The sequence below is a fragment of the Saimiri boliviensis genome, chromosome 13 (assembly GCF_048565385.1).
Source record: "Saimiri boliviensis isolate mSaiBol1 chromosome 13, mSaiBol1.pri, whole genome shotgun sequence".
NCBI classification, from domain to species: domain Eukaryota; kingdom Metazoa; phylum Chordata; class Mammalia; order Primates; family Cebidae; genus Saimiri; species Saimiri boliviensis.
In genome coordinates this window covers 69613007-69634620 of record NC_133461.1, presented here as the reverse complement: position 1 = coordinate 69634620, position 21614 = coordinate 69613007, and the positions used below count along the sequence as shown (strand labels likewise).

The following is a 21614-nucleotide window of genomic DNA, read 5'->3' as shown; positions in this document are numbered from 1 at the left end:
GAGAAACGGGACAGCAAGAAGGAAGGCGGAGCGTGCCGGAAAATCTCAGGATACTTAATGATGGAGTCCTACTCCAGTAACCGCGCGCTACCGACAACACCGCCTCCCTAGCACCGGAAGGCGGCAGCCAAGGGGCGGGCCCCCTCCTTCCGTGCGCCCGGACCAAGGCAGACGGAAGGTCCCCCGACCCCGCCCCCTCCCACCTGGGCGCTCTCGAGCCCGCCCCCCCTACCCAGAGCGCCCCGCCCCGCCCCGCCGCGAACTCCGCGCAGCGCTCGGGCGCAGAGTCTGCGCGCTGACGTCCGACGCTCCAGGTACTTTCCCTACAGCCGACCAGGCTTCGGCGTGGGGGCGGGGCGCGACGCGCAGCGCGCATGCGCCGCAGCGAGAGCGCTCTCCGCGGACTGTGCGGGGCCTGAGGCTCTCAGCCGGCGCAGGCTCTGCTCGCGCCAGCTCGTGCCTGCCGCCATGCCCACCACCATCGAGCAGGAGTTTGAGGAGTTGGATGCTCATCGTCGCTGGCAGCCACTGTACTTGGTGAGTCGCGGACCCGCGCGGCAGCCACCGACCTCCTCCGAGACCCGGACTCGTGCCCTGCCCGCAGGTTCCCTCCCGCCTCCCCCGCTTCTCGCTCGGGGCGGAAGTGGCGGTGCGGGCCGCGTCAGGGGCGCGCCTGCGCTGACCGCTCTCTTGCTCCCGGGGCGGGGGGAGAGGAAAAAAAAAAGGCAGACTTGAGCTGAGCGGCCTTATGGTTAGCGCAAGCGCAGTTAGTTCTGGAAGGCGGCGCCCCAGCAGCTTCTTGTGTAGCGCCTGGAAACGCCGCCAGCGTTGCTCGGCCTGAGTCTGGGGTCCTTGGGGAATCCGTGTGGGAGCACGGACAGCCAGTGTTGGGGCGCTGGGCCGCGCCCGTCAGGGCTGCAGCCTCGCAGTCGCTCCCACGCCGCTGTGGACAGCGCTTTCTTCGGCTGGGTGTTTTGTGGCGGGGCGGGCAGCCGGTGGCCCCGGGAGCGGCGAGGGCGGGGGCGGGCGAGCAGGGCCGCGATGTCCTAGTCGAGCTGGAGCTGTAAGCGCCGGGTCGGCCGCCTCAGCCCTCTTCGAGGCGAAGCCCTCCTGGCGGAACCGCGGTGGTTGGGGGTGGCTCGTGGCCTCTGGCCGTGGTCTCACTCCTGGGCCCCTCCCCACCCCCGGCCGTCTTCATTTTCCGTCACAGCCCAGCGGCGCCCAGCGTAGGGTGCCCCACAGAGCCTTCTCGGAACGAAAGCGGCTCGGCTTGTGTTTGTCCAGTGATAGCGTGTTGTTCTCTTTACCGTTTTCCTTACTGAGGTACCCTTTCCCTACAGGGAAACGCGGATCTCGTGTGCTCCCAAACGAGTGTCACGAGTGAATCCCCCTTGCAGGCCCCCTCAAATCAAAATAACCTTTCCATGTCCTGAGAAAGTGCCCTCATCCCTTTCCCAGGGGGCACCCTGTTACGACGCCTATCGCCCGAGAGTAATTGTGCCTGTTCAACTCACATAGATGCAGTCTGTAGTATGAACACTTGTGATTCGCTTTTTTATGTCAACTAGACCACCTTTTGATTCAAACAGAACTGCTGAGCAGTCTAGGGAAAAAAAGAAAAAAAATTACATTAAAAAAAGTAAAAGAAAACTGGCTTTTAAAATGACTTAATTGCTTACCCCTCCGTTTAATTCTTGCCATATTGTTCCCAAGATTGAATTTGGTGACGGTTGTTAATGCTGCTTCTGATGTTTGGTTCTCTGTGTAAAGTAAAAGAAAAGAAGGGCTTTCCTGTAAATGTGGATAATCCTGGGTTTTTCCCCTTTCCGTTTAATTAGATGACAGTGAAAAATGTGTTCAGAAAGTAACGTTTTCTTCCCGAACACATTACTAGGGAAGTATAAATATCCTGATTCCCATGATAGAGTATGTTAGAATGGGGCTCTAAGTTTTAAAGAATGCTGGTATGGACTCTTCCAGTTATAGACAATCTGAAACGCAAATTCTGGTAGGAATCTTAATGTGAGAGAGAGCCTGCCAGCTGCATCTTCTCCAATTAGATTTGTTTTAGTAGAGGCTCCTGTCTCTAAGGGATAAGTTATATATCAAAATAGATTTGAAAAGAGAAAATGAATATAAAAATTCAGCTTAACATTTTGGTTTAAGAAATTTGATTTTCTTCGGTACCACTAGTATCCTTGAAAATTCAATGAGAATTGTGATTACTCTTTCCAGAAAAATAAACTTTCATCCACTGAAGATTTCACATCCATTTTCAAAGAGATCAGGAAATCCTATAGATTCTTACTGAGGAATCTTGTAGTTTACTTGTTTGGTCAATGCTCATACTATTATTTTTTCCTAATGGAAAAACAAGACCATTAGTTTGGTCAGTAGAAACCGTGCCATGCTCACTGGTGTTACAGTAAAAGTAGGTCACAAACCAAGAAAGTTAGTAATGGAAAGCAAGTCAGGAAGTTTGGACTGTGTGTTTTCCTGTGGCCTTAGAACATTCATTCAGCCATTCCACACATATGCCTGGACCTCCAGTGACTTTGCAGCTTTTACTTCGGGCTTTGGGGATTCAGCAGAGAATTGCTCCTGACAAAGTTCCTGCCCTCGAGGTGCTCACACTCTGGGGCTTGTTCTCTTTGGGCCTCATTGTAGTTCCATATTTTTATTAATTCACTCGTAACATGCTTGTTATATGCTAGTGTTAGACACCCAGGATTCTTGTTGAAAGACAGAGTCCCAGTTTTTAAGGATGCAGCCCTGTAAACAGGTAAGCAAATGAAAACTTAAAAGTGATACATGTAAAGCTAGCTTCAAGTTAAGGGTGTTGTAGAGGTGAGTACCTAGGAGTCCTGTATTTTGCAAAAAGAGGTGCACATGGGAGTACTGGTGAAGCTTCTTGGGGGAGGGAGGACCTCACCTGAGTCTTGAAAGACGTTGGCCAGGCGAAGAAGACAAGGGAGGTGAAGAGAATTAGTGTTCCAGGAAGGAGGGAGTGCACAAAGACACTGAGGGTGAAATGCTGAGAGAACCACCCACAGTTTAGCCTGGAGACTGGTGTGAAGTTAAGGTGCTGGAGAATAAGGCAGAGCTTAGAAGACCCTTGTACATCATACTAAGGAATTTGAGCTGGTTAATAGGAACTCACTGTGGAATTGTAAGCCTGGAAATACCATAATCATATTTACTTCTTTTTTTTTTTTTTTTTTTTTTAATGGAATCCTGCTTTGTCGCCCAGACTGGTGCAGTGTTGGCGATCTCAGCTCTCTGCAACCTCTGCTTCCTGGGTTCCAGCGAGTCTCTTGCCTCAGCCTCCAGTGTAGCTGGGATTACAGGCACACACCACCATGACGAGTTAATTTTTTTTTACTTTATTAGTAGAGACGGGGTTTTGCCATGTTGGCCAGGCTGGTCTTGAACTCTTGACCTTAGGTGATCCACCCACCTCGGCCTCCCAAAGTATTGGGATTACAAGCATGAGCCATTGTGCCCTGCAGATCATTTTACTTCTTAGCAAGATTGTTCTGACAGCTAGTGGGCTGAATGGGCAAAGTGTAGGCATGCAGCACAGGGAAGTAGTTGGTTGGAGTAAACCTGAAGAGAAATGATGTGCTGCACTTGGGCAGTGGCAGGAAGGATGGAGGGAAGATAGAGATTTGAAATGAAATGGTAAAGGAGTATAAGTTATATATAAGCTTGGTTTTGAAACTGTTTAACTCCATTTGAAGTACCTGCAAGACAGTGAAATGAAGCTAGTTGAATGTATAAATTTGGAGTTTGGGAGAGAGGTCTGAGTAAATGGGATTTTTGAAATCATAAGCTCATGGTTGATATTTGGTGTCTTGGATATTGATGAGATCATCCAGGGAAGATACAGAGCATTTGGAAATACCACAGGCCAAGGACAGAATCTGGACAGACAACATTTAATAGGATGGGCTGGGTACGGTGGCTCATGCCTGTAATACCAGCCGAGGCTGAGGCAGGCGGATCATGACTTCAGGAGATCGAGACTGTCCTGGTCAACATGGTGAAACCCTGTCTCTACTGAAAGTACATGAATTAGCCAGATGTGGTGGCACATGCCTGTAGTTCCAGCTACTCTAGAGGCTGAGGCAAGGAGAATCATTTGAACCCCAGAGGTGGAGGTTGCAGTGAGCTGAGATTATGCTACTGCACTCCAACCTGGCGACAGAGCAAGACTTGTGTCTCAAAAAGAAAAAAAGGACGGGTAGAGAAAGAAGAGCTTGTGAAAAAGACTGGTGAGGAACAGCCGCAGAAGTGGGGAGGAAAGCAGTGGAGGGAGTTGAGGGTCAACAGGGCCACCTGACAGGTAAGGGCCAGCCTGAGAGGGCCATTACATTAAGCAGCTAGATTAACAGATACCTTAAAGGGAGACATACCAGCGGACTTCACAAGGCGGATAACTGGAGTTCAGGAGAGAAGGCAGGAAGAAATGCAAACTAGCAAGTGTACACTGCCGAACTTGAAGGGAAGAAGTGAGGAGAGGTAGCTAAAATGAAGCAAGATTGTGTGACTTCTCACTTAAACCCTTTAATGGCTTCTTGTTGCTCACAATGTAAATTCAGCCCACAAGACCTCATGGCCTTTGCCTCTCACTTGATTTCCCCTGTCACTATCCTCCCTTTTTTCCACTGTGTTGTGTTCTTGGAAGCCTGTGTGTCCATTTTCCCCTTAGGGCCTTTGTAAATGTTGTTCTCTTTGCCTTGGCATAACTTTCCCCCTTCTCTTTCCTCTCTTGCTTAACTGCCTCCTACTCATCCCTGAAGTCTCACTTCCTTGGCAGGCTTTCCTGACCTGCCTATGCTGGGTATGAACCCCTTGGCTTGCTTCTCTAGCATCCCAAGACTTCCCCTTTTATAGCGGGAATTGGATGTCATAGAAAAGCAAATGATTTCGGGAACACGATTTGCATTAAGCAAACCACTATTGAAATTAACACAAGTTGGGTAGGCAAAAAATGTTTAAGGTGGCTTTCTGCTTTGTTTATCACAACAATGGGTGATGTTTCTGATAATGTTTGCGAAGAGTTCTGCTTTTTTTTTGGTAATGCTAATTGAGCTGGGAAAAGAAAGGCATTGCTCTTGAGCAAAAACTGAATACAACTAAAAGCTGGACTTGCCTAGTGGTAGGAGAACTTGATACCGTACTGAAATTCTTGCAGATAAAATGAATTTAGTATTTTGAGTCTGAAACTATCCGGTCCCTTACTCCTTTTTGCTCCTTTTGAACAGTGTCTTTTATTTCATGACTTTGATAATAGGTTTCTTAGAAATGAATTCTTGGGTAGAAGCAGAACAGACTCTGTTAGTCTGAGTTTAAATTTTTACTACCTCTTCAGAGTTTCATGAAGGCAGTGACAGTGCTTTACATAGTGTCAGGTGCTTAGTAAGCCCCTGATAAATATGTGTTGATTTCTTAGGAGGGAAGATCAACTTGATGTATTTATGTGATTGCAGGGATGAACCGAAAGAGATAGATGGAGGTTGAAATAGAAGGAATGATTGTTGGAGCCAGAAATCTTCTTGGAAAGCAAGAGTCAATGGGACCGAGAGCGCAAAGGTGGAATAATTGATTGTGAAAGAGTGCTGGCCAGGCAGTGGCTCATCCCTGTAATCCCAGCACTTTAGGAGGCTGAGGTGGGAAGATCACTTGAGGTTAGGAGGTGAGGGCTGCAGTGAGCCAGAATCGTGCCACTATGCTGCAGACTAGGTGACAGAGTGTGAGATCTTGTCTCTAAAACAAGAACCACACAATGAAGGTTACAGTTGGACAAGTTTAATTTGGTCTGATTGTATGAGGTTAATTCTGATTTTCTGAGCAGTGTTTGTGATCTCTTCTTGCCTTTTCCTTTCGTCACTGCTGATTACTGTCTGCATCAGGCTGGGTTTTGAGGAAGGCAGAGAGAAGGAATGGCATCTGTGAGCCTGCTGAAGAAAAGAGGAAAACGGGAATCGCAAAAGCCATGTTATGAGATGTTTAAAATGTAGCAGGAGCAGCCGCGGGAAACGGATCTCTTGGACACGGAATACAGGAGGAAGGAGTTTATTTGGCCGGGAGCAAGGTAGCATATTTACCTAATAGCCAAGCTCCCCTTGGAAGGAAGGTTCCTTCTTTATATAGGCTTATACTTTAGATGTTACACGTGGAAGAATCTTAGGTTTAGAGCTTAACATATGAAAAGGGGAAGTTTACAGTCTTAGGAATGAAAAGGGGAAGTTGATCTGAGATGTCTGGGTCTTCCTCTTCACTAAGAAGTGATGGCTCAGAAGGAATTTGGTTTATTTATTTTTAAATTGCTTTCTTTTTTTTTTTTTTTTAAGACGGGGTTTCACCAGGCTGGTCTTGAACTCCCAATCTCAGGTGATCCACCGGCCTTGGCCTCCAAAGTGCTTGGATTACAGGCGTGAGCCACCACGCCCATCCTAAATTGCTTTCTTTTTTAAAGATGGGATCTCTTGCTGAGTCTGGAGTACAGTGGTGTGGTCATAGCTCACTGCAACCTCGAACTCCTGGGCTCAGGTGAGCTTCTCAGCTCAGCCTCTTGGAATTTGATTGATGAATCAGGGTTTATAAATAGTGGAACTCCTGACTGATCATTTTTCCTTTTTATGTATTTATTTTTAAGATAGAGTCTTGATCTGTAACCCAGGCTGGATTGCAGTGGTGCGATCTTGGCTCACTGCAACCTCCACCTCCCGGGTTCAAGCAATTCTCTTGCCTCAGCCTCCTGAGTAGCTGGGATTACAGGCACCTGCCAGCACGCTCAGCTAATTTTTGTGTTTTTAGTAGAGATGGGGTTTCTCTACTCTGTGTTGGCCAGGCTGGTCTCGAACTCCGTACCTCGGATGATCCACATGCCTCGGCCTCCCAAAGTGCTGGGATTATAGGCATGAGCCACTGTGCCCGGCCACACATTTTTCTTTTTCTTTCTTTCTTACTTTTTTTTTTGAGACTGGGTTTCACTTTGTCAACCAATCTGGAGTGCAGTGGTGCGATATCAGCTCAGTACAGTATCGACCTCTTGTGCTGAAGACATCCTCCTGCCTCAGCCACGCAAGTAGGTGGGCCTGGCTAATTTTTTTTGTATTTTTTGTAGAGACAGGGTTTTACCGTCTTGCCCAGGCTGTTCTTGAACTCTCGAGTTCAAGCAATCTGTCTACCTCAGCCTCCCAGCGTTTTAGGATTACAGGCATGAGCCACTGCGCCTGGTCAATTTTTTTTCTTTATTAGAAATTTGTAGTGCAACTATTGTTAGAGAACAGTTTTTACTGTTTGTGACTCAGCTAATTTTTAGAAGTTAGATATCAAATGCATGGTGTTCTTCTCATACTTAAAGTGGGGCAGCCAGTTAGGCAGGTGAATCAAACTCTCTTATTCCAAAACACTTTCCATGCCTACTAGTTACGCATTCTCCTGCCTGCTGTCTAATCTCAGTGTTTTTACATAGTTACACAAATTCTTTGAATTCCCTTGAAGATTGGCTGCTGTCTCACAATTTGGAGTCTTCACATGTTGGATATATTCCATGCCTACTGTATCTATTTGGGAAACATCTTCAAGACTAGACTCTAGTCTCCTTGGGCAAAGTTATGTGCTCCTCCTTCTCTCATTTCTTAGTTCTCTATATTCTTTTATTAGAATATGAACCACATTGTTTTGTAACTGTCTGCTTGTCTGTGTAGCTCCTTGAGGGTGGTCTTCTTTTTCTTTTGTTTTCCCATCATCTACTTACGGGAACTGAAACATGTTAGATGCTCAGTAATGTTCACTAAACACAGGAAAACTGCTCCCCTTTAAAATATCAGTACCTGAGTTTATTCCAAACCCCCAGTTTACGGCTGAGGAAACACTGGGCCAATGTTGTGACTTACCTAATGTTACAATATCTGTTAGTGACACAACTGGGACCCAAATCTAGTACTTCTGATTCTCATTTCAGTACTGCCCAAATTTATCCATGTGACTGCCTACATTGCTTTCTTTTTATAATCTATTTGAGATCAGTGGCACAGAGAGAATCATCTTAATTTCGATGGCTAGGAGGGAATGGATGTGTTATAATAGGTAGGGCCATTTTGAGACTTGAGGCCTTTAAAACAGTATCTAGGATTCAGAGATCAATCAGACTTGTTTGCAAATCTCCTGAAACTATGCCAAATTTTGTGTATGCCTTTGCCATGTGTTTTATAGATTAGTGATATCTATAATTACAGAAATCCAGGTAGTTGCATTTGTTCCCTAGCCTTTCAAGTTGCCTCTTGTTTAATTTTTTTATTTTAACCAGAATCTTTTTTTTTTTTTTTTTTTTGAGGAAGGGTCTCACTCTGTTACCCAGGTTGGAGTGCAGAGGCTCGATCTCGGCTCAGTGCAATCTCTGCCTCCCAGGTTCAAGCAATTCTCCTGCCTCAGCCTCCTGAGGATTACAGGCGTGTGCCACCACGCCAGACTAATTTTCGTAGTTTTTGTAGAGACAGGGTTTCACCATGTTTGCCAGGCTGGTCTCGAACTTCTGACCTTGTGATCTACCCACCTTGGCCTCCTAAAGTGTGCTGGGATTACAGGCATGAGCCACCATGCCCACCTGCTTGGCTAATTTTTTATCTTTTGTAGAGATGGGTTCTCACCACGTTGCCCAGACTGGTCTTGAACTCCTGGGCTAAAGTGATCCTCCCATCCTGCATTCTCATAGTACTAGGGAACCACAGTACTTGGCCAACAAGAATCTTAAAAGCTCTTTTTTACTTTTTCCAAATTATTACTATGCAGAGAATTCCTCATTCCCAGTTGGAGAACCATTACAGCTCTCTCAGTCTCCTGCTGTTCTTTTAGCTATGTCATCTTTTTCCTCTTACCTGCCCACTCATTTCTCGTTTTCTTTCCTTTGGTCCTTAAAACAGTCTGGGTAAACCAGAGAGATGGACAGATAAGGTCTGGGTAAGCGAAATTAAAATTAACATAAATGTGCTCTTCACTTTCTTGAATAAACGTTATGTATGATTTGTTTCCCTTGGAAATCCTCATCTAGATTCTCTATCTATTTATTAACTGTGTTATATAGTTCCACTTAAGGTAGTTTTTTCTTAATGGAAAGCTGTTAAGGTAGTTTTTTCTTAATGGAACGCTGTTAAGAGTCAGAGGATATTTAAACCAACTAATGAACTGGAACTTTTAAAAATACCCTCCTTGCTTTGGCTAATAGTGATTAGCCATATACTAAATCCTAAATCAGTTTACCATATAAAATTTAAGACATAGTAGCTGATAACTGAGGAAGAGATACAGTTCCACCTGCTAACCTTAAAGAATATGAGTGTTGATTCTCCTGAGTGGAAGAAAGCTAAACTTCTGTTATGTTCTTTTTTTTTCCTTGAGATGGAGTCTCACTGTGTCACCCAGCCTGGAATGCAGTAGCGTTATCTCTGCTCACCGCAGCCTCGCCTCCCAGGTTCAAGTGATTCTCCTGCCTCAGCCTCCCAAGTAGCTGGGATTACAGGTGCCCGCGACCACGCCTGGCTAGTTTTTGTATATTTAGTAGAGAGCGAGTTTTACCACATTGACCAGGCTGGTCTTGAACTCCTCACCTCAGGTGATCCACTCGCCTCGGCCTCCCAAAATGCTGGGATTACAGGTGTGAGCCAATGCACTCAGCCCTCAGTTGTTAAAAAGAACTCATAATCTGTATGGAAGTATTTTTAGTATATACTAAGTGAAAAAGCAAAGTGCAAAACAGTATGCTGATAACTGTTTTGCGAGGGTGGGATGGATACGTGGATGGAGGAAGGCAGCCTGGCTTATACATGGATAAGAGTATCTCTCCGAAAATACACAAGACACTGGTTTCAGTTACCACCTAAGGGAAAGGACTGAGGGAAAAGAGAAGGTGACTTTTTCACTCCATACCCTTTTGTACGGTTTAATTTTTGCCATGTCCATGTAATCTATATATGCATGTGAGTGTCTGTATATATACATATAAATAAATTAAAAATATATGGGTGCTAAAGTTAGGATTCCTATCTGGATGTGCTACCTAACTGCTGTATAATCTTGGAAGCTGAGTCTGTTTTCTCATTTGTAACCACCTCTTAGATAACACACATAAAAGCACATAGCACATGCCTGATACACAGTAGGGTTCAGTGACAGTGAGCTATTTTATTCTCCAAACTCTCTTCCTCAAAGAAAACTTCTAAAAAAAAAAAAAAATGTGACGAAGAAAAGAACTTTCCACCAGGGATCTTCTCTCCCCAACCAGTGTCAGGCATATTAAAGGCTATAAGTTAAGTGATTACTATCCTAAAGTAATGGTGTTTCAAAGTATGCAAGATACTTCATACTTCACTGTGTTCTTTTCTCAGCGTCTTTATGGAGAGTATACGCACAAACATCTGACTAACAACAGAAAGTGAACACTTTCCATCATGTAATTTAGGATTCACTTAGAGATCTGAAGTATAAAGAAACTTAGATGTGTTATCCCATAAGTAGAAACTTTTTTAAATTTGGGATTATCTTAAGGTCCTACCTTATAAAATTATAAAATTAATAGAAGATTATTCTTTTCCAGTTTCCTAAGTTCTTGTTTGCTACTACATCGTAATAGTTAAAGAGAGAATATGGTGCAAAATGTAATGTTTTCTGTATGCCATACATAGAACAAAGCTATGTATGAAATACTAAAAATATTATTTGACATTATCTAATAAAATATGGTTAACTGTTTCACGCCAATAATGATAGAAATTGTTACAGTAATACAGATTTTAAAAATAAAATCTTCAGGCTGGGCGCGGTGGCTCAAGCCTGTAATCCCAGCACTTTGGGAGGCCGAGGCGGGTGGATCACGAGGTCGAGAGATCGAGACCATCCCGGTCAACATGGTAAAACCCCGTCTCTACTAAAAATACAAAAAATTAGCTGTGCATGGTGGCGCGTGACTGTAATCCCAGCTACTCAGGAGGCGGAGGCAGGAGAATTGCCTGAACCCAGGAGGCGGAGGTTGCGGTGAGCCAAGATCGTGCCATTGCACTCCAGCCTGGGTAACAAGAGTGAAACTCTGTCTCAAAACAAATAAATAAATAAATAAATAAATAAAATAAAATCTTCAAAGCTAGACGCCATGGCTCATGCCTGTAATACCAGCACTTTGGAAGGCCGAAGCAGGCTGATTGCTTGAGACCAGGAATTTGAGACCAATCTAAGTAACACAGCAAATAGAAATAAAAAATTAGGCAGGCATGGTGGTGCACCTGCAGTCCTAGATACTTGGGAGGCTGAGGTGGGGGGATCTCTTGAGCCCCTGAAGTCAAAGCTGCAGTGAGTCGTGATCATGCCACTGCATTCCAGCCTCAGCAACAAGATAAGACCTTGTCTCAAAAATAGAAATAAAATTAAAAATTTATTTATTTATTTGAGACAGAGTCTTGCTCTGTCACCCAGGCTGGAGTGCAGTGGCACGTTCTCGGCTCACCACATTCTCTGCCTCCTGGGATCAAGCGATTCTCCTATTTCAACCTCCCTAGTAGCTGGGATTACAGGTGCCTACCACTGCGTCCAGCTAATTTTTGTATTTTTAGTAGAGATGGGGTTTCGCCATGTTGGCCAGGCTGGTCTCGAACTCATGACCTCCTACTTCGGCCTCCCAGAGTGCTGGTGTTATAGGCGAGAGCCACCATGCCCAAAAGACTTTAAAATTCAGATTGTGAACCTTTGTTTTATAGCTTCATTTGTTAAAACATAAATCAGGGGCCAGACGTGGTGGCTCATGACTGTAATCCCAATACTTTGGGAGGCCAAGGTGGCCAGATCACCTGAGGGTTGGGGGGTGGTGGGAGAATGGTTTCAGGATGAAACTGTTCTACCTTAGATCATCAGGCATTAGATTCTCATAGGATCTTGCTTCCCTCGCATGTGCAGTTCACAGTAGGATGTAGGTTCCTGTGAGAATCTAATGCTGTTCCTGATCTGACAGGAGGGAGAGCTCAGGTGGTAATGCTCACTCACCCACCTCTGGTCACCTCCTGCTGTTCAGCCCACCTGCTGGGGATCCCTGTTTTAATGATTGATTCATGTTAAGGCATGTGTCAAAACTGTATACCTTTATCTTGCAGGTTAGTATGCCATCTGAATATAGACATTTTGTTTATTCATCTGTTGATAGGCCTTTAATTTTTTTCCACTTTTTGGCTATTATGAAAAATGCTGCAATGAACATTGACATGCAAGTATCTGTTTGAGTCCCTGCTTTCAATTTATTTGTTTTTTTGAAGTGGAGTTTTGTTCTTGTTACCCAGGCTGGAGTGCAATGGTGTTGTATCAGCTCACCACAAACTCTGCTTCCCAGGTTCAAGCAATTCTCCTGCCTCAGCCTCCCAAGTTGCTGGGATTATAGGCGTGTGCCACCACGCCCGGCTAATTTTGTATTTTTAGTAGAGATGGGGGTTTCTCCATGTTTATGAGGCTGGTCTTGAACTCCTGACTTTAGATGATCCACCTGCCTTGGCCTCCCAAAGTGCTGGGATTACATGTATGACCCATCATGGCTGGCCTGCTTTTCAATTTTTTTTAAAGATGTAGACCTAGAAGTAGAATTGTTGGATAATATGCTACAGTAATTCCAGGGTTAGTTTTTTGAGGAACCATCAAACTGTTTTCCATGGCAGCTGCACCATTTTACATTCCCACCAGCAATGTGTGAGGATTCTGATTTCTCCACTTCTTAATATTTGTTATTTTCCACTTTTTTTTTTTTTTGACTATAATTATACTGCTAGTAGCTATGAAGTGGTATCTCATTGTGGTTTAGATTTGCACTTCCCTAATGACTAAAGATTTTGAACACTTTTTTCGTATATATTTTGGCTATTTGTCTATCTCCTTTGGAGAAATGCATATTCATATCCTTTGCCCAATTTTTGTGTTGAATTGTAGGAATTTTTTATATATATTCCAGATTAATTTCTTGTCAGGTATATGATTTGCAGATGTCTTGTCAGTTTTCTTTTTACATGCTTGACAGTCATTTGGTGTATAAACGTTTTTACTTTTGATAAAGCCATTTATCTGTTTTTCTTTTGTTGCCTGTGCTTTTTGGTGTCATATTTTAGAAACCATTACAAAATCCAAATACATGAAGATTTTCAATCTCTATGTTTTCTTCCAATAATTTTATAGTTTTAGCTCTTACATTTAGGTCTGTTGGTTAATTTTTAGTTAATTTTGGTATAGAGGATAAAGTAGAGGTCCATTTTCATTCTTTTGCTTGTGGATGTCCAATTTTCTTAGCATCATTTGTTGGAAATAAACTGTCCTTTTCCAATTGAGCACTCTTGGCCCCCTTATTGAAAATAAGTTTACTGTAGAATGGAGAATTTTTCTGGACTGTATTCTGTCCGACTGAACTAGATGTTTTTATGCCATTACAGTGCTATTTTGATTACTGCAGCTGTGTAGTAAGCTTTGAAGTTGGGAAATCAGGAGGTGTGAGTCTTTTTTTTGTTTGTTTTTTAAAATGGGGTTTCACCATAATGGCCAGTCTGGTCTTGAACTCCTGACCTCAGGTAATCCACCCACCTTGGCCTCCCAAAGTGCTAGGATTATAGGCATGAGCCACCGTGCCTGGCCGAGTCTTCTAACTTTGTTATTACTTTTCAAGATTGCCTATTCAGGGTTCCTTGAAATTGAAATTCCATATAAAATTTTAGGATGGCTTTTTCCACTTCTGCAAATTGTCATTGGGATTTTGATTGAGATCACATTGAACTGGCATATTGCTTTGGATAGCATTACCCTTTTTTTTTGAGAAAGAGTTTTGTTCTTGTTGCCCAGGCTGGAGTCCAATGGCGCGATCTTGGCTCACCGCAACCTCTGCCTTCTGGGTTCAAGTGATTCTCCTGCCTTAGCCTTCCTAGTAGCTGGGATTACAGGCATGTGCCACCACGCCTGGCTAATTTTGTATTTTTAGTAGAGACAGGGGTTTCTCCATATTGGTCAGACTGGTCTCGAACTCCTGACCTCAAATAATCTACCCACCTCAGCCTCCCAAAGTGCAGGGATTACAGGCATGAGCCACCACGCCAGGCTAGTATTAACCCTCTTTTTTTTTTTTTTTTTTTTGAGACAGAGTTTCGCTCTTGTTACCCAGGCTGGAGTGCAATGGCGCGATCTCGGCTCACCGCAACCTCCGCCTCCTGGGTTCAGGCAATTCTCCTGCCTCAGCCTCCTGAGTAGCTGGGATTACAGGCACGTGCCACCATGCCCAGCTAATTTTTTGTGTATTTTAGTAGAGATGGCGTTTCACCATGTTGACCAGGATGGTCTTGATCTCTCGACCTCGTGATCCACCCGCCTCGGCCTCCCAAAGTGCTGGGATTACAGGCTTGAGCCACCGCGCCCGGCCATATTAACCCTCTTAACCGTATGAAGTCTTAAAATCCATGCACACGGGCTGTCTTTATTTAGCTTGTCTTTAATTTCTTTTAGCAATGTTTGTAATTTTCAATGTGTAAGCCTTTTGTCTCCTTGGTTAAGTTTATTCACCACTATTTTATTCTTTTCAATACTATTTAAAATAGGATTGTTTTATTATTTATTATTATTATTTTGAGACAGGTTCTCACTCTGTTGCCCAGGCTGGAGTATAGTGGTGTGATCTTGGCTTACTGCAACCTCTGCTTCCCAGGCTCAGGTCCTTCTTCCACCTCACTCTCCCAAGTAGTTGGGACCACAGGCACAAGCTACCACACTTGGCCATATATATAGATATATAGATATGTAGATATCTATATCTGTATATCTATATATATCTTTTTCTTTAAAGAAAATAAGGTTTACCAATGTTGCCCAGGCTGGTTTTGAATTCCTAAGCTCAAAGTGACCTGGCCATCTTGGCCTCCCAAAGTGCTAGGATTACAGGATTGCCTTATTAATTATTTCTTTTGTGTTATTGATTGCTAGTGTACAGAAGTGTACTGTGTATGTTGATTTTGTATCTTGCAACTTTGCTGGATTTGTTTATTAGCTCTAACAATTTTTTATGAATTCTTCAGGGTTTTCTATATATAAGATTATATCATTTTGAGTAGAGATAGTTTAACATCTTTTTTTTTTCCAATTTAGATGCTTATTTTTTTCCTTTGCCTAATATGTAGAATGTGTTGAATAATAGTAGTGAAATAGGCATTCTTGTCTTATTCTTAACTAGTTAATATTTTAAAAAATAAAATATAACATTTTAAAAATAATCCATTATCCATTTCTTACCCCATTTACAATACCATCTTTCTAATTTATAGTACTCTTATACAGGAATTGGGTGAAGTAAGCATTGAACAATTGTCTACATAATCTGTTCTTTCTCCACTTACTAACCTTCATTTCTTGGCATTTCCTTCCCTTGGACACAAGTCTTGTGTTGCTTGTAGTTGTAACACCTATTATTCCTTCTTTCTTTCTTTTTTTTTTTTTTTTAGACACATCTCGCTTAATCGCGCAGGCTGGAGTGCAGTTGCGCAGTCTGGGCTCACTGCAACCTGCGCCTCCCAGGTTCAAGCAATTCTCCTGCCTCAGCCTCCCCAGTAGATGGGATTATAGGCACATACCACCAGGCCTGGCTAATTATTTTTGTGTTTTTAGTAGCGATGAGGTTTCGCCATGTTGACCAGGCTGGTCTGGAACTCTTGACCTCAAGTGATCTGCCACCTTGGCCTCCTAAAGTGTTGGGATTACAGGCGTGAGCCACGGCGCCTGGCCCCTTCCTTCACTTTTTTAAAAACATGCTTTCACATCTTTGTGTCTGCACAGCTGTTTTGTTTTTTTTTTTTGTGACAGACACTCACTCTGTAGCCCAGGCTGGAGTGCAGTGGCCTGATCTTGGCTCACTGCAACCTCCGCCTCCCAGGTTCAAGCAGTTCTCCCAAATAGCTGGGATTACAGGCACACACCACCATGCCCAGTTAATTTTTGTATTTTTAGTAGAGACAGAGTTTCACCATGTTGGCCAGGCTGGTCTTGAACTCCCGACCTCATGATCCACCTGCCTTGGCCTCCCAAAGTGCTGAGATTACAGGCGTTAGCCACCATGACTGGCTTGCACAGCTGTTTTACCTGTGGCTCTCCATTCCCTGCTTGTTGATATGACACACTCCTGCCCAAGCTTTAAGCCCATTCATGCACTGTGCCTTTCACTCCCCCAGGCACAAATAAATCCTCTTCCCGTGTCTCCTTTAAATATGAACATACTTTTTCCATGGCACTTATTAGAGTGGCTCCTTAGATGTCTCAGGGAAAAATCTGAAGTTTGCTTTTTTAAAAAAGAAAGGAAAAGTTGTTGGGCATAATTGTACAAATAGCAGTAAAAATTGGCAGCAAGAAAGGCGATAGAAAACTATGACAAATGAAGATGATGGCTCATGCCTGTAATCCCAGCACTTTGGGAGGCTGAGGCAGGCAGATCACCTGAGGTTAGGAGTTCGAGACTAGCCTGGCCAGTATGGAGAAACCCTTTCTCTACTAAAAATATGAAAATTAGGCAGGTGTGGTGGTGCATGCTTGTAATCCCAGCCAGTCGGGAGGCTGAGGCAGGAGAATTCGCTTGAACCCAGGAGGCGGAGTCTGTAGTGAGCTGAGATCATGCCACTGCACTCCAATCTGGGTGATAGAGTAAGACTGTGTCTCAAAAAAAAAAAAAAAAAAAGAAAAGAAAAAACTATGACAAATGGGTATAATTTCCCAGAAAAAGTCTTTAATCACACGCGCTAGAAGCTTTTGTTGTTTGTTGTTGTGTTCTAATTTATCATTGAAGTGACCAAAGCACAGTGGTAATAACAAGCCTGTGTGATTAATTGCTTGACACTAGAAAAGGGTTGTTCCCACATATTTGAGACTTAAGGAATTTTGATGGTGAACAGTGTAAGTACCCACACAGTTATGGGTAAAGAACTGATATATGCTTTCACTTTCTGTAAAGATGACCAAACATGCATTGTTAGACATGAAAAAAATCACCCCAAGATCATTGGGAGCATGCAAAATAGTATGAGATTGAGAAAGCTGTAATTCAGGTTTCCAAATGCAAGAGCAGGTAGAGAAAAGAAAAGAAACGGAGAACAGTAAAGAGTTTTAGAGTTACAACACACAATTGTTAAAATAGAAAATTCAGTACCAACTAGTATAGCAGGTAGTCCAGAATACTGAGGTGGCTTGAGAAAAATCTCTCAGAACTCAGGAAAAAGGTGTGAGAAATGAGCGTTAGGAGGGAGCACTTCCCCAAGTTTGTGGTAGGAGTTCCTGAAAGGGAACAGAGGAGACTGAAGTGAAACTCTATTTAAAGTGACCAGGAAGACTCAGATGGAGAAACTAACCCAGTTCCAGTGAAGAGTTGGCACATATCTTTAGCGTATTTTTTTTTAAGTCAGCTTAAAGAAAGTTTAAGGTACATCTGAAAGAGTAAGCAGTACAGAAAAATCTTGACAGCATCTGAAGACCAAAAAAAGTACTGATACTGTTGAGTGTGAGGCAAAACCTCACTTTCAGTCTTTCTTAAGAAATATTGGCAAAATATGCTCTTGATTCAGGAGTTCTATTTTTATTTCATTTCATTATTTATTTTTTAAGACAGGGTCACTGCTTACTGCAGCCTTGACTTCCTGGGCTCAAGTGATCCTCCCACCTTTGCCTTGCAAGTAGCTGGGACTGCAGGCACACCACCACACTTTGCTATTTTTTAAATATTTTTTTTCTTTGTAGATACGTAGTTTCACCATGTTTTTGTGGTAGTAGACTTGACTAAATTTTCCTTTTGACTCATCAATAGAGTCTTGAGTTCTAACAGTGAATAAATATTAACTTATTAAAAGGTAAAGAAATTATAGACAGTCTCACACAGATTAAAAAAACAGAAAAAGGTGAGGGGTGAAGGTATCAGAAATTCAGTGGGCTTCCAGGAAAACAAAGAAAAAAAAATGGTAAAGATACGCGTTTCTTTCCAAGCAAGTCACACATAAAAACTCAAAGCACTCGGTGTCCTCGTAGAGATAAAGAGCTGTATTTATTTGAACAATTCCCTGAAGCTTAATGTGTGATGAAAAGGCTAAACGATATTTCGTATAATTTTGTTTTTTGAGACAAATGTAATGAGTTTCAGAAGTAGTTCTATGAAAATGTAAATATTTTGTACTTTAAAAAATATCAGTTATTTGGAACCTTTACTTTTTTTTCTTTTTCTTTTTTTTGAGACAGGGTCTCACTCTGTCACCCAGGTTAGAATGCAGTGGAGTGATCACAGCTCACTGCAGCCTCAATCTCCCAGGCTTGGGTGATCCTCTTACCCCAGTCTCCCAAGTAGCTAGGACTATAGGCGTACACCACCACGCCTGGCTAGTTTTTGTATTTTTTGTAGAGGTGGGAGTTTCACCATGTTGGCCAGACTGGTCTCAGACTCCTGGGCTCAAGCAATCCTCCCACCTTGGCCTCCCAGAGTGTCGGGATCACAGGTATGAGCCACCACACCTGGTTACTATTTTCTTGTCCATGCCAGTATGTTAGGTTGAAAATAAGTACTTCATTGTTAGGCATTTCATTGATTGAACAACACATCAATTTTGAGTTCTTAATTTTTTTCAATTTTATTGAGATATATTTCACATACCTAAAGGATGCAGTTTAGTGGTTTTTAGTGTATTCATAGTTGCACAACTAAATCTTAATTTCAGAATATATTCAAAACCCCAAGGAGAGATTGGGTACATACAGTTATGTCCCATTCTCACCTCCATCCCAACCTCAGACAACCACTTAACTACTTTCCAACTCCAGATTTGCCTCTTCTGGCCATTTTCCGTGAACGGACTCATACCATGTGTAGCCTTTTGTGTCTGGTTTCTTTAACTTAGCATAATATTTTAAAGTTTCATCTGTGTTGTATATATCATTACTTCATTTCTTCTTAAAAGTTAGTAAGATTCCATTTTATAGATATATACCATATTTTGTTTACCCATTTACCAGTTGATGGACAGGTGACTGTTTTACTTTTAGCTATTATTAATAGTGCTACTATGAGCATATGTGTACAAGTTTTTGTGTGAACATATGTATTCATTTTTCTTGGGTATGTGCCTTGGAGTAGAATAGCTAGTTCATATGTTAACTCTTTGTTTACAAAGTGGCTACATCATTTTAGCCTTTAGTTTTTTGTTTTTTGGTTTTTTTTGGCGGTGGGATGGGGCTTGAATGCAGTGGCGTGATCTCAACTCACTGCAACCTCCACCTCCTGGGTTCAAGTGATTCTTGTGCCTCACCTTCCCGAGTAGCTGGGACTACAGGTACGTGCCATGACGCCCAGCTAGTTTTTTTTTTTTTTTTTTTTTTTTTTTTTTTTTGAGACAGAGTTTTGCTCTTGTTACCCAGGCTGGAGTGCAATGGCGCGATCTCGGCTCACCGCAACCTCCGCCTCCTGGGTTCAGGCAATTCTCCTGCCTCAGCCTTCCGAGTAGCTGGGATTACAGGCGTGCGCCACCATGCCCAGCTAATTTTTGTATTTTTAGTAGAGACGGGGTTTCACCATGTTGAGCAGGTTGGTCTCGATCTCTTGACCTCGTGATCCACCCGCCTCGGCCTCCCAAAGTGCTGGGATTACAGGCGTGAGCCACCGCACCCGGCCCAGCTAGTTTTATATTTTAGTAGAGACGGGGTTTTACCACGTTGCCCAAGCTGGTCTTGAACTCCTGAGCTCAGGCAGTCTGCTCGCCTCAGCTTCCCAAAGTGCTAGGATTAAGGCGTGGCCCACCGCACCTGGCCATTAACCTTTAGTTATTTGAGGCATATGTTGGGCATATGTTATATATATGTTAGATAAAATGCACAAATTGTAAGCATAGAGCTCAGTGAATTCTTAAAATGTATGTATCTGTGTAATCACCACCCAAGTCAAAATATAAACATATCCCAAAATTAGTCAAGTCTACTACTGAAGAAGGCCGCCTCATTCCCTTTCCTAGAGGTAACCACTATTCTGACTTCTGTCACCATTGAATAATTTTGCTGCTTGTTCATATCAATGGAAATTTCAATTGTGTTCTCTTTTGCGTCTGTCTGGTTTTTTCCCCCAGTATGTCTATGAAATGTATCCTTGTTGCTGCATGGAACAGTAGGTTTAGTCTTTTTTTTTTTTTTTTTTTTTTTCCACATGACATGATTTCATCATGAAGGCCTCTTCTTGATTGCTCTGGTGTTGTTTGTTTGTTTGTTTGTTTGAGACCGGGTTTTTGTTGCCTGGGCTGTAGTGTGGTGGCATAGTTTTGGCTCATTGCAGCCTCTGCCTCCTGGGCTCAAGCGATCATCTCACCACAGCCTCCAGAGTAGCTGGGTCAACAGATGTGAGCCAGCCACCGTGCCCTTCCCTGCAATATTACGTTGTGTGACTCTTCTACAGTTTATCCATGTTCATACACATTTGGAGTTTTTCTTCTGGTTCTGGTATTATGCATAAATATAAATGTGTTTTTCTTCATGGACTTAATGCATTCTTTTTTTCTTGGAAATACACAGGAGTGTAATTGCTGCGTTATATGGTAGACATGGTTAGCTTTAGTACTGAGCATTGCTTGTTTGAAATCTTATACCTTCTAGTGAGGGAATAAAACACTCATGAGGCATAGGTTCCTGGACCAGTTTCTTCTTCCTCCTCGTACCTCCTCCCTCCCTCCTTCTCCTTTTCCTTTCCTCCCCCTCCTTTTCCTTGCTTATATCCTTCCCCCTCCTCCCTCCTTTCACCTCTTTCCTTCTCTTCCTTTTTTCTTTCTTTTCTCTCCCTCCCACACCTTTTCTTTTCTTTTTTTTTTTAAAAGACAGAGTCTTGCTGTGTTGCCTAGGCTGGCATACAGTGGCATGATCATGGCTTACTGCAGCTTTGGCCTTCTGGGCTCAAGTGATCCTCCCACTTCAGCCTCCCAAGTAGCAGGGACCACAGATGGTACACCACCATCCCTTGCTAATTTTTAAGTAGAGATAGGAGTCTCTCTGTGTTGCCCAGACTGGTCTCAAGTGATTCTCCTGCCTCAGCCTCCTAAAGTATTGGGATTACAGGCATGACTCACAGCGCCTGCCCTCAACTTTTTTAAAGACCATCCTATAACACCAAGTTACTATGAGGATTCCATGACTGTCTGCTTAAAGATGACCTTCTGAATTCTGTGACTTTTACAAAAGGCTTGTTGCAGTGAAGAGGTATGGTGATGACTTTATGTGAAGTATACTTTTGGAATTTCTTAAGCAGAAGTCCTGAGACTTTTGAGAATTCATCAATTTAAATGGTACTGTTTAGGCACAGTTACTCCTTATGAAATGAAGAGTAGCTGGATGAATAAAAAAGTCTTACTCTTAGATTTCAATTCAGCATTATTTGAGCCCAGCAAAATTACTTCTATAGTAGAGTCAGTTTAGTTCCTTATTTCAAGTGATATATATATATATATATGCATATGTATGTATGTGCATATATATATCAAAATAAATTTCAAGAGGGATCAAATGTTACATGAAAATATTAGGAGGCGAAGTAGTAGGAGAAAGTAAACAGA

At 42.9% G+C, this 21614-nt stretch overlaps 1 protein-coding gene across 4 annotated transcripts in view; it reads left to right on the top strand.

Moving 5' to 3' along the window:
- The first annotated feature begins 348 nt into the window (after positions 1-348).
- PTPN2 (protein tyrosine phosphatase non-receptor type 2) overlaps positions 349-21614 on the top strand; it is a 113899-nt gene continuing 92633 nt past the window's right edge. For 2 of the 4 annotated variants that reach the window (XM_010335594.3, XM_010335593.3), the window contains exon 1: positions 350-537. In XM_010335594.3, coding sequence (XP_010333896.1) covers positions 469-537 — 69 coding nt within the window. In that variant the 5' untranslated portion in view covers positions 350-468. Of the gene's footprint in view, positions 538-21614 lie in introns of all 4 variants that reach the window. The other 2 variants (XM_010335595.3, XM_003924869.3) reach the window with 2 other exon arrangements.